This window comes from Bactrocera neohumeralis, chromosome 2, assembly GCF_024586455.1.
Source record: "Bactrocera neohumeralis isolate Rockhampton chromosome 2, APGP_CSIRO_Bneo_wtdbg2-racon-allhic-juicebox.fasta_v2, whole genome shotgun sequence".
NCBI lineage: Eukaryota > Metazoa > Arthropoda > Insecta > Diptera > Tephritidae > Bactrocera > Bactrocera neohumeralis.
Window position 1 is genome coordinate 75808293 of NC_065919.1, and position 12511 is coordinate 75820803.

General features: G+C 40.2%; 1 protein-coding gene across 3 annotated transcripts in view; it reads left to right on the plus strand.

The window, feature by feature from the left end:
- LOC126762105 (uncharacterized) overlaps window positions 1-12511 on the plus strand; it is a 97400-nt gene that overhangs the window by 56554 nt on the left and 28335 nt on the right. For all 3 annotated transcript variants that reach the window (XR_007667422.1, XR_007667423.1, XM_050478625.1), the window contains exons 2-4: window positions 5431-5701; window positions 5864-6179; window positions 6247-9180. Coding sequence is in view for 1 of the 3 variants with exons in the window: in XM_050478625.1 (XP_050334582.1) it covers window positions 5431-5701; window positions 5864-6179; window positions 6247-9180 (3521 nt within the window). In the remaining 2 variants the exon portion in view is untranslated. The remainder of the gene's footprint in view (window positions 1-5430; window positions 5702-5863; window positions 6180-6246; window positions 9181-12511) is intronic.

Here is a 12511-nt window from a genome sequence, read left to right on the forward strand (position 1 = left end):
CTTTTAATTATGTCCAATATCGGTAATGGTATTTCATTTTTGCGGGAATTATATTTCAAACGCACACACACGCACACATACCAACACATGCATAGTTAAATGTTTACATTCAATAAATTTAATTTAATCATCAGCTGGCAGGTAAACTCTCAAAGGAGCATTCTTGAATTACCAGAAGTCTACTCCTCTGCACTCTCAACTGTGAAATTCCTTACCGCTGTGAATCGAAGCACTTCTTTGACAAAATAAAATTAAATAAAAATTTTAACAAATCTTTAAAAACTCTAAAAGCGTTGATGCGATGGCAAATTGCTTTAAACTCAGCCTGAATTAATTTTTTGACTTTTAAAAGTCTTTAAAGAGTATAGCTGCTCAACATTTCTTATAGATTGACTCAACACAAGTGTGTCTATGCTAGAATAACTAGTTCGGGTATATACAGACTGACGAACGACAAGACGGACAGACAGACATGGTCTAATTGACTCAACTCGGCACATTGGTCGTTTATATACATATATATATATTTAACAGGGTTTGGATGATAACAGATATCGTGGCAAAATTAATACACTCTGTTCTAGGTGTGAAAGGAAATGTTATCAGCTCACAATTAAGAGGCAACATCTGAAATATACCAAAGCTATCTTCGATTCGCTATGTCTATGCTCTCTTTGTTCTTTTGTAGAAAATGTTCATGTAAAATAAACAATATATTTCTAAACTAATAAAGAATCTTAACACCTTTAAGTTCTGTTAGCGCAGCGTTGCATCATAAGTGCTGCCCTTTTGTTCGAGTATCTGGTATAGTTTGTTCGATTCGCTAGAGAGTAACGCTTGACGCATCGAAAACTGTTCACATATACCAAAAAGTATACGGAAATTTCAAAGTAATCCTCACCAGATGAATACACTTATGTCAACGATTTTGCCAGTCCTCGAAACACTTTTCACAAGCCCTTTTAGGATGGCCTTCAGCATCACCTTGATTTTTGAGTGGCTTTGGCGTGATTTTTGTTGCAACTCATACCCAAAATATGCACCAAAATTATTAGAACGTCATCTCTCTAACTACCACATCCTTCACTTTTTTAGTATTTTAATTAGTTGAAGAGGTCGAAGGCATGTTTTCAACGATCTCTTGACCGTCTTTAAATCTTCGTACCACTCGTAGGCATGTGTTGTTGTTAAAAATAAATCACAGTGAGTCTTTTCCAACATTCGCAACGATTCCGTACACGAAATTTGATTAGAAATACAAAATTTGAGACAAATTCTTTGTTCGATATTGGAACAATCGCAACGCACTACTGAGGTGTACCGACTTAAACAGATTTTGTAAAGAAAATGGTTAACAGATCGCGCTCATATTTGGGATAGTAATTAAGAACAGTCCTACCAACCTAGCAAAATTGAAATAACAGAAAATAAATTTTCGAGAAAAATTTGATTTCTTAAACATATCTCCCCTCGATTGCTCAAGCCCAACTACGCCTTTGCGCAAATTTATGACTGCAATAATTCATTCTTTCATCTTTTGAAAATATTTGATGAATTAATTTTTGAAAACATATTGAAATTGCTGATTAATGTAAAGTATAATTTGCTTTTAAAAATTTAATAAGCAGTTGCTGTCATTATTCTGAAACATTAGATTCCAATTAGAGAATTCGAATTGCCGTCGGGATTTTACAATTTTAATATGTTTTGCGATATTCCAATGCTTTCCGTGTGCAGTGATTTAAATAATTATTAATTATGAACACGACTGTGTATTTGTCAGGTTTCAGTTTGCGGTAAACACATAATTAAAAATAAAACAACAACAAAAAAATTAATAAAAGTAAAACATCAGTTTATCTTTCATTAACAAATTTACGAGTGAAATGTGGAAAAGAAATTTTTGCTTACTAAAATGTGGATAAAATTTAAAGTGTTTACTAATGGGTTATATATAAATAGTAGTTAACTTTTTTGCACAAAAAAAATAATATTTTTTAACAGTTTTCTGCGCATTTACGCACATAATTGGTCTTAATTTCAACGTATTTATATATATAGTGTATAGTATATATATTATATATACATATATGTGTATATATATAAAAATTTTTATGAAATTCATTACGCTGATTATATTCGATTTGAAAAAACCTTACACTAACAAAAAAAATTTGACAAAAAGTTGTGCTACAAAAAAAAAAAATTAAATAAAAAAAGATATTTAACAATATATTATGTAACAAAAACCGCGACTATTAAGCTTATCATTTAGCGAGTAAATTTGTAATCAGAGATTTGCCGTTAGTACAGTGCACTACTATTTATTTTGTTGTTTTTTCATTGGCACAGATAATGCACTGTGAGTTCGTGCGTATAATTTACTCGCGCATCGTAAATCATTCAATTTTATCTAAACTTACAATATTGTATACAACAAAAACAAATAATTTTTGTGTTTATGTGGTTTCTTTTTTATGCTTATTTCTTTTAAATTTTAAGCTTTACTGTACTTTAAGTGAGAAAAGGCCATTTTGTTAGGTTTCAAAATGTATTTGAAATTTGTTTTAAAAAGTGCGAATTTCTCCGAAAGGTTTAAAAATTCAACCAAAACACTCTTTAAAAAATGTAATTATTTGTCATCTTTGTCCACATTTTCTGTAGAGCGACCTTAACCTCATTTTTGCTGTTAAACTTTACTGGCCACAGTCGTTCACTGGCATTACGGTCTGGACTATTGGGAGCATGCGGCTGCACTTTGTTTAGATTGTACTACAACCATTCCCTAAGGGGTTACTTGGGACTTTTTTCAACAATTTTTTTTCATATAAAAAATAATTATTTTACTACAATTTTTTATTGTTACAAACAAACTATTAGCAAAGAAATTCTGACATTTTTGGAAAAAAATATTTCAAACTCGCCCATTGCAACGCCATTTCCGGTGATCTCTCGAAAAAAAGATGCGCCCGCGTTGGCAAGATAACTTCTTACAGAATCATCTAAAGTGAAAAAGATTGCCTTTTAGTTAAAACCTTAACTTAGAACTTGGACGCAGGAAAAAAAAACTGAAATATGGTTATTTGGCTGACATTTGTACAAAAAAAAATTAAATTTCAGTGAAAATATCGCAAATTTTTTTTCAAAAATGGCTGTGCTTGAAAAAAGTCCTTGGTTAAGGTGTTTGAGAATTGCATCTTAAAGATCTGTGTATAGCTTCATGAAGACAGGGTAAGTAGTTCCGGAGAACTCTTAGCAACCGACTTCAAAAACACAGTTTGGAAAAAACGCGTTTAAAGACGGCGCTTTGCCTCGAGCGCACAAATTCTCAAGTCTGTATCTTCGAAACTATTACCCGGATCAACTTGAAAACAACTGACTATATTCTAGAGATGTTGTAGAATTTGATAAAGTAATAAAAATGTAACCACTTAACGGCTAAATCGGAATGCTTCGTTATCTTGATCAAAGCAGTACGCTAGGTTATAAAATCGATTCCAACACGGATCTTACTTGGACAGCTTAGAATGCCGGTCCGTTGTGGAACTCCAATATACTGGATTATAAGACCTTACAAATCGACAAAGCGCTTTGAGCCTATCACAAATTTATTGAGATGGTTAATGCTAATTTCATTTATGCCTTCTGATATGCCTAAGTTAAGACTACCGAAATGTTTCAGCATCAGTCGTGCAAAGGCTAGACAATGGAACAGATAGGACCAAGATGTTTTAAACTCACCCAGTATTGGAGCGCAATACGCCAATGGAGATCCAGCTTGGTCCAATCCTGATGTCCCGATGTGGTCACCGACTCCATTGTGACCAGGCAACCAAAGGAGTCTGATGTCTAAATACCTTGATGCTATTTTTAGTGAGAACAGACACTCCTCAACAAGGTTTGTGAGCTCAAAGCTACCATTGCCGCTCTGCCGTAGTGAATGCTTATCTACCTGAAAGAAGCTGTACTTCGCAGCAATACGTGTACTAACACCTTGATAGTAAACACATCTGTTTGAAAGCACTACAGTGGTTCGGTAGCCTAAAGCTAAGATTGAGGGAGACCTCTACTCCAAGCTTCCTTCTTAGCTTCGGTGCATCCGTGAAAACGCTCACTGTGTTTTTTCTTCAGCGACTTCTCTCCGTTCAAATATCTCTCGTATGTGAGCAGAGAAGAAGCCGCTAGGAGTGGCATCTGAGACGCAGTGATTCAACTTTTCAGTGATGTAGGTGAAGGAGAAGAAAATTTCAATGTGCCCTTGTTCGGACCGCTATGTTTAAAATGGTTTTAAGTGTACCGGAGATACCTATGAGAGTCATTCGTGAATACGCTCAAGATTTCAGTAAGTTGAGACGGATTCAAATTAGTTTTTAATATGGCCAAGTAGTCCATTCTTTTCATTATTCCTTCGATGGAAATATGGTTACCGAAAGCATTTGCTTGACAGTATTTAAATTTTTACCAGTCAGCATTTAGACTTCCTTATGCCATATAAATCGACAACCATTATATCCAAATAAATTAAATTTTAACCATCGGTAAAAATTATAGAAAACTAAAATTCATTATCACAATGAATATACTCTTTGGAATATAGTCAATATTTCACAGTATATCTGTAACGCCAGCTTCTTTCAACAACGTGGCGATAACGACACGGCATATTTTGGGGTGTTCCTTGACCCCGAGGAACTTTACTTTTAGTCTGGGGCGTGCACTTGTTTTGAGCCTTCCATTACAATTAAGTCTTCCAACTTCAGCGTTTTTCTTGGATTTATCGATTATGTACTGAAGATTTGACAGTTAAAGTCAGTTTGTTAGGCACACAATGAGAAATCTTTCTTCTCGGCATCGCCATTTCCACCATTGCTGAACCTGCGCCTTTAAACATACCTATCTATGCATTTTTCTGGACTGAATACGATGCAGAGTTCCTTCCATAGATTTATCGTTGGAAGAACTCAATAATAAGATTATTCTGAATTCGGTCGGATAATTTGATTGAAAAATACATTATTAGTATTTCCTACTTCTGACTTAAAAAATCAAAATTTTAATCTAAATTTCACAATCTTTGAAAGGGATAGCTGTGGAATAAATTAATGACGATAATTACGAGTTCTAGAAGAAACTCGTCAAAAAATAAGGAAGTGCAGTGTTAAATGGTGGCAGGAGTCATCCAAACTCTATTAAGTTAATATTCTGTAAAAAAACCAATTTTAAAAGTACATATGTTCCATATTACTCAAGCACTATTCTATAACCTACAAACCATATATGTATGTCATTAACTAACAATTGTTTTATAATTGTTTTTGCTCTCTTTCATGACCTGGCCTTTCAACTATTAAATGGCTGCGTTCACACTTGATTGCCTCTATAAACCAACTGCCACACTTGGATGCCTGATACATTGCTACGCTATTGTAGCCGGAACGCATACGTCAACGTGACAGTCGCAACAAAAACGCACTACACTATTGTGCCGCGCAGAACGCGCAGACACGTGAACTCGTGGCGGCTGCCAGCATCGCCGTCGCAGCTCCAGAGTTGCTGGAGTCTGCCGACGAGGATGGCTTTACGCCGCTTCACTTGGCTGTTATTCAGGGCAACTTGGCGATGGTCAATTTGCTGCTGGCGAATAAAGCCGACGTGAATGCGGTCGATAACGAGGGCCACTCTGTGGTGCATTGGGCGACGGGTAAGTAGCCAGCTCTAATGGCAAATGTCAATGGACTGACAACGACATTTCACACCAATACACAGTGTGTAGACTGCATGTGTGAAGCCACAATCGAAAGCACACGCACCAACACACACACACATGCGACTACAAAGGCGATAAACCATTGTTTCGTTACAGTTTGCGGTGAAGTGGAGGCCTTGCGTTCGGTGCTGGCGGCTGGTGCGAATATTGCGATTCCCGATTTGAACGGTGGCACGCCACTACATTACGCGGCGCAGATGTGTGGCGCCAGTGTTGACAACAAAGTGGGTCAGGCTAATGCCACTAAGCTGGCGTTGGAGATACTCGGCATTCTGCTTTCACACCCGCATTCCAGTGTTGACGTACAGGACAAAGATGGACGTCAGCCGCTGTTGTGGGCCGCTTCCGCGGGTTCCGCGAAGGCTGTCATTGCTCTGGTGAAGGCTGGTGCACGTGTGGAAAGCGCGGATAAGTACGTTGCCACACAGTTTTTTTTTTTTGAAAGTTCTTAAACTAATTTTGTGCTTGCAATTTTTTAGAGATGGCTTGACGGCGCTGCATTGTGCGGCCTCACGTGGGCACACCGAGTGTCTTGACACGCTGATAAGTCTTTGTGGCGCGCCAACGGACCTGATTGATTCGAACGGCTGCACGGCCCTGCATTACGCCGTAACATTGGGACATGCAGATGCCACCGCACGTCTGCTCGATTTAGATGCCGATCCGAATCGGCAAGACCGCAAGGGACGCACACCGGCGCACTGTGGCTGTGCGAAGGGCCAATTCGAAACGGTTAAACTGCTGAAGGAACGCGGCGCTAATTTGTGGTTGCGCAATGCTAAAGGCGACTTGCCAGTGCATGAGGCGAGCTCATCGGGCAGACGTGAGCTCGTCGAGTGGTTGTTGGAACAGCGACCCAAGCAGGTTAATACCACAAGTAATGACGGACGCAGTCTCCTACATATTGCTGCGAATAATGATTACACCGATGTGTGTAAAATGCTGCTGGACTATGGCGGTGATATCAATGCCATATATCGCAGTAGCAAAGGTATGGTTTTCACACCGCTCGACTGCGCCTTGCAAAAGGGACATCGCGCAACTGCCAAATTTCTGCAGTCGCATGGCGGTTTGCCAGCCAGTAAGTTGCGCTTGGCAGCACGAAGGGCGAATCCATTTAACGAGGTCAGCAGCGATATGGTGCGTCCGTTGCGATATGTGGAAAAGGAAGAGCTGCATGATTTACAAAACTCCAAAAAATATGTTGTCTACCTGAAACATTCGGACTCGGAAGGTGCTGGTGGCGAGGGCGATAGCAACTGCAGCTGCCACGAGCGAACCTATCGCAGAGAACAAAAGTTTGCCCACACCTGTCGACGTCATCAACATAGTCGACGGCGGCAAAGTCGACGACGCACCAGCAGTTGTGGTGAGCCGAAAGATTGTCACCATCATGACGACGGGGAAGTTGATATTTGTCGATCTAAAAGTAATATTGAGATAAGGCGTCGAAAGTCACGAGAGCGTTATGCAAGCTCAAGCGAATGGGAGGATAGAGCCGATGATTACAATGAAGACGACGAAGATTCTTGTGAGAATTGTTGCTATCATAAGCGGCAGAAGCAACGTGTTATACGAAGGAAGTCCATATCATCACGTCGTTCGAAAGAGCGCGATGGACGAGAACGTGACAGTGAAAAAGAGTCTTCCCCGGAGAAAAGTAAAGTAAGAGAGATTGAAGTGGTACGTGAACGCGAGGAAAAAGCGCCAGACATGAAGGCGGATTCAGCAACACAGCCGAGTGAAAGTAAAGAAGCGGCTAAAGAAAAAGGCAGTCGTCCACAATCGGCTACTACACGTTTGACAGCAAATATGGCGGGTATCACAGCAAAGGAAGCAACATTTATAAAGTCAACGCAGCAAGCTGAAACACAATCAATGGAGTTGACCGATGAAGATGGTAAACCAGCAGCTGAGTTAGTAACTACACAAGTAGAGGTACATCAAGAAGCAGATTCTGTTTCTATGGCGCAGCCGCAGACAGAGTTTGCAGAACAGGTTCCAGCTGAGGAGGTTAATAATGAGCCGGAAGATATGACTACGCTGGCAGATGAGATGAGGAAAGAAGTTGATCAGGTAATGAAAATAGCTGCGCTGGCGCTTGAAAGTGATGCAAAGAAGGGTGATAATAGTAAGGAGAAAGAAGAGCAGAATGGAGAGCCGATTGAAATGGAAGATAAAAAGTTAACAGAGCAAATGGCGGATACAGTGGAAACACCTGTTGTAAAAACTGAAGCACCAGCTACTGCACAAGCAGAAGAAGCCACAAAAATTGTACCTAATCTAACAGAAACTCCAGCAACGCCAATACCAACACCATTGCCAAGTCCCATACCAGCAGGAACAGCTGAAGAACCTCCTACTTCAGCTGCTGCGACCACCACGCCAACTCAAGCTGATGAACCACCGTCCAAAGTCGAAGAAATCAAATCATCGGAAACTGCAGATGCAACCGATGCTACTGCAACAGAAGCAGCGCCACTTCAAACCAATGACTCAGCTGAAGTGGCAGAAACTTCCAAACCTGAAACAACTGCTGCGCTTACTTCCGAAGAAAAACCTGCACCAGAACCAACTACACTTCCGTCTAGCAATACTTCCGATAAGCAATCGCCACAAATTGAAGCACAAAAACCGACGCGTGAATTAGAACCACGGCGTTCGTTCACCTTATTGCCGTCTGATTCAGCCGAAGATGAGGGCACCGAAGAAGTCGTGCGCAAATCAAGCTTCCAAATTTTGAAAAGTGATGATTCCGGCGGCGAAAGTGGCAGACACCATGAAGAGCTCGAACTCAGCGACTCGCAGGTCTTCAAAATTGTTTCCGAACCACAAATGCGCTTAGGTAAGCCATACCCAGAAACGGAAGCAAGCTCCATGGACGACGAACATAGAGAAGCCGCTGCCGGCGATTATGAACAAGATGAAGATCACATAGATGAGGATTACGATAACGAGGAACTTAAGCAGAATGCAGCAGGTGTGCTCAATCGTCACGGCGTGGGAAACGCAGAGGGTGCATTGCCCAACAGCGCCGTTCTCGGCATCTACGATTACTCGAACGGACGTAAACGTCGTCTAAAGAAGCGTGTGCGAAGCGGCCCAAAAACGCGTAGCAATTGGAAAAACAAGACAGATATTACCGACGGAGATGACGAGCAGACGGGAAGTTATGCGCAAGCTGCCCAATCCAGCAAAGATCACGATTCCGGTTTCGAACCAAGTCCACGTGCTTCGAAGAGTAAAATACCAACACCACGCAACATATACACGGCACATGTGCCGCGACGTCATACCCATGCCACACTCGATGGTCGCTCGCGCAGCGGTCGTGTGGAGGGCCGCAAGCCGGGCGATCGCGGTGCCACTGATATGACAGCGGTAACGCGCTCCATACAACGCAACATCAGAAGGTAAACACATTTTTCTTTGACTTAGTGGTTGTTGTTGCTTTGGTGGTTATTTTTTTTTTTGGTTATTTTTCAGTTGTTGTTGGTAGCTATAAAAATTTTATTTGCGCCGAATTGAGTGATTCCAAGAATGTCTTCATTTTCGGCGACTCATGACGACCAGCTCTGTGGGTCCATCAAAGGCGCGCACGCCAGAAGCGCAACAGCGTCCAGTAATTGAGTGTTCACAGTGCCTTCTGGTGCGTGGTGCCTGCGGCAGCGGTAGTAACTTTCGTTACATTTGCTTAATTTATGAGCTGACGTAAATTCTCGCCACCCTCGCGTCTCGGTGGTGTTTGTATTTGCATAAAATTCCACTCCTTCCACGCGTTCCGGCCACTCGCTGCTGTCTGAGGTATACACATGTAAACCCGTCTGTGAGTTTTTCAATCAACATAGTCCAGGTGCGCCACGCCAGCAGATGCTTCCCGTAATTGCTGATGCATATTTATATGCGCCTCTGTGCGTGCGTCTGCATGTGTGTGTGTGTGTGTGCGGGGTTATTTATAATCAAGTTTGCATCTTCTTGCCTTTCTAACATCATTCGAAGGACCTTCTGCCCGTTTTATTACTGTTTAGAAGATTTATGCTGAATTTCAGAGTGGCTCCTGTCCACAGAGGCACTGTGCACTCGCGCACCACATACATAATTATGTACCGTTACATTGTTAAATAGTCTTTCTGGCTGCACGTTTGTGCTTGTATTGTGCTTCCGGCTACAATGACCGGCCGAGACGCCGTCTATAAATATCTGCCTACACTAACATACATTGGAGAACAGGGCTACTCGGCCGCTGAACTGAATCAGCCTACCTGTGAGAGCTTGTATGCCCGTCCGTCCGCCAGGATTAAAATAAATTTAGTTAAAATTAAATGACTCGCCGTCATTTTTCATTTTTGATTGTCAATTTTTATTTACCGGAGTTCATCGTCTGCCGGAGAGTGAACGAAAAGACTTTGCATTATATACCTACATTTTTACATATATTAAGGGGGTTCAAAAGTATTGAAAATGTTGGTAATATCATAGGCAAAGGTACAAACGTGTATAAGTTGGACTTCAAGTCTTTGATTTATAGTTTACTTAACTGTTTCTTCTCATTATTTTTATCTGTTGATGAGCAGGAGGTTTAACCTTCTTCCAATAATAATTTGTGTTGCTAGAACCTACAAGGTGAACAGAAGTTTTTGAATTTAGCGCCCCCTGGTGGCGCCATCTATATGTCTGCTATCTTTATCGCTTTTCCAGTGAGAATTTCATGACGTTTTAAGTGTTAGTATGTTTGTGTTATCGCTGCGAAAATGAGCTTCGAACAAAGAGCCAACATTAAATTTTGTTTAAAATTGGTAAAACTTTTACCGAAACGTTTCAATTGATGAAACAAGTCTATGGCGATGATTGCCTATCTCGTAGCAGAGCGCACGAGTGGTTTCAACGTTTTCAAAGTGGTCGTGAGGACATAAATGACGATCAACATGTGGGCCAATCAAAATCCGTGATCACCGGAAATTCCATCGAAACTGTGCGTGTGAATTCATCACAAATCAGCCGAAATCGCTTTCTCCGAATACAACATTCGATCGACGCTTGTGACCGATTATTTGACCAAAAATCACATTTTAATCGTTAACTACTCCCCGTATTCACCTGATATGGCACCGTTCGACTTCTTCCTTTTCGGAAAAATGCATTTGCCCATGAAAGGAAAACGTTATGCAGACGTAGAGGCCATTTAAAAGGCTTTCACCGGCATACTGGCGGCCAACGAGCTAAACTACTCGTTCGACCTGCTTTTGGACCTTGCAAAAAGCTTTATTGAAGCAGAGGGAGACTATTTTGAATAAAATAAATTGATTTTGCCGAATAAACCATTTGTTCTGTTTTTTTTTTAAGTCCTGTTTACTTTGGAACGCTCCTTCTAGTTGAGATCTTAGAGAAAGGTGGTGTGTGGCCCTAGTTTTCGGTTTAAGTTATCACATATGTGGTGGTACCGATTAGAATCACTTAAGTTATATCGGTTTTAAAAATGAGATCAAAACGTGCGTATATATCGTAGGGGACGAAAACGCTATTTGTACTCCAGAGCGATGCTCCATAACCAGTTCCATTCGATATAGTAAGTGAAATATTTTAAATCTTTTTCCGTTTGCAGTCCCTGCCTCTCAAAAAAAACAGAAAAATTAAAGTTTATCGCATTTGTATGGACCACCCTACTGTGCACTTACCCAATTGACTTCACCTGTTTAAGTGTCTTTGGCTGCTGATGTTGTTGGCTCGAAGGTGAGAATTTAAGTACCTTTTAATGTGGTTCCCTTGCAATCAAAGTGGCATTCATGGCATGCGATTTTATGGTGGGCTCTTGCGGCCTGAATTTCAGTGCTACCAACATTTTTTGGTAAGCATAACAAGAGGGTACATTTTAAATGTTAATTTGCCAGGCAATGCTTTGGAAAGTTAAATAGTTTACAGAAACGACTTTAGTGTGAGGAAAAAGCAGTATTTTTAAAATATACTTACTCTAAAGGGGGCTTTCTAAGTATTTTTGGTGTTTTAATACTTTAACATATTTTTGATGATTTTATAAATTCAATTAATTTTGTATCACATTAGTTCACAGTTCTAATGATATCATTTATCTAATTTCAATGTTTGTTAAAACTGTATCGTTAATTGGCTTGACGATTACTGCTTCGCGATCTTATCACAGAGCTGAGTTCAAAAATGTATGATAATACAGCGAACTCCTTAAAGAACTTAGCGTTATGTTAATCATTGAGCAGATTTCATGCTTGAAATATACTTAAACTTATACTAGTAAAAAGAGGCCATTGTTGCTTGTGGAAGAGTGGATCTGGTTTACTCTCTATCTCCGCTATTACACCTTATACCGTATTGAAAACTTTTAGAGCTAATCACTCTACTCCCATTCGGTTATAAAGCTCCAGCCGGCTTATCTAAGGTCTTCAGAACCATATTGATTTTCAATAGTTGACTGCAACTATTTGATGTTTTTCCCATTCTTGTTCGAAGCCTGTTCAATGCTATATGAGGCGTAAAGTAACAGCTTCGGTGAAGCTTAGATAACAGTTTGGTCTAGTTTTGCAGTAATTTGTAGCGGTAAGAGTTTAGAAATGTACTTAGTTCTACACCATACAAAATAACCTGAATGATTTATCAAGTTTTTTAATTCGACTGAAATAATCTCGAATATCTGCTCCAATACCATGTTCAGACTGACACTTAATCACACGAATTCGGCTGTTGGGTAGTTTATCCTACTAATCTTATAAATTT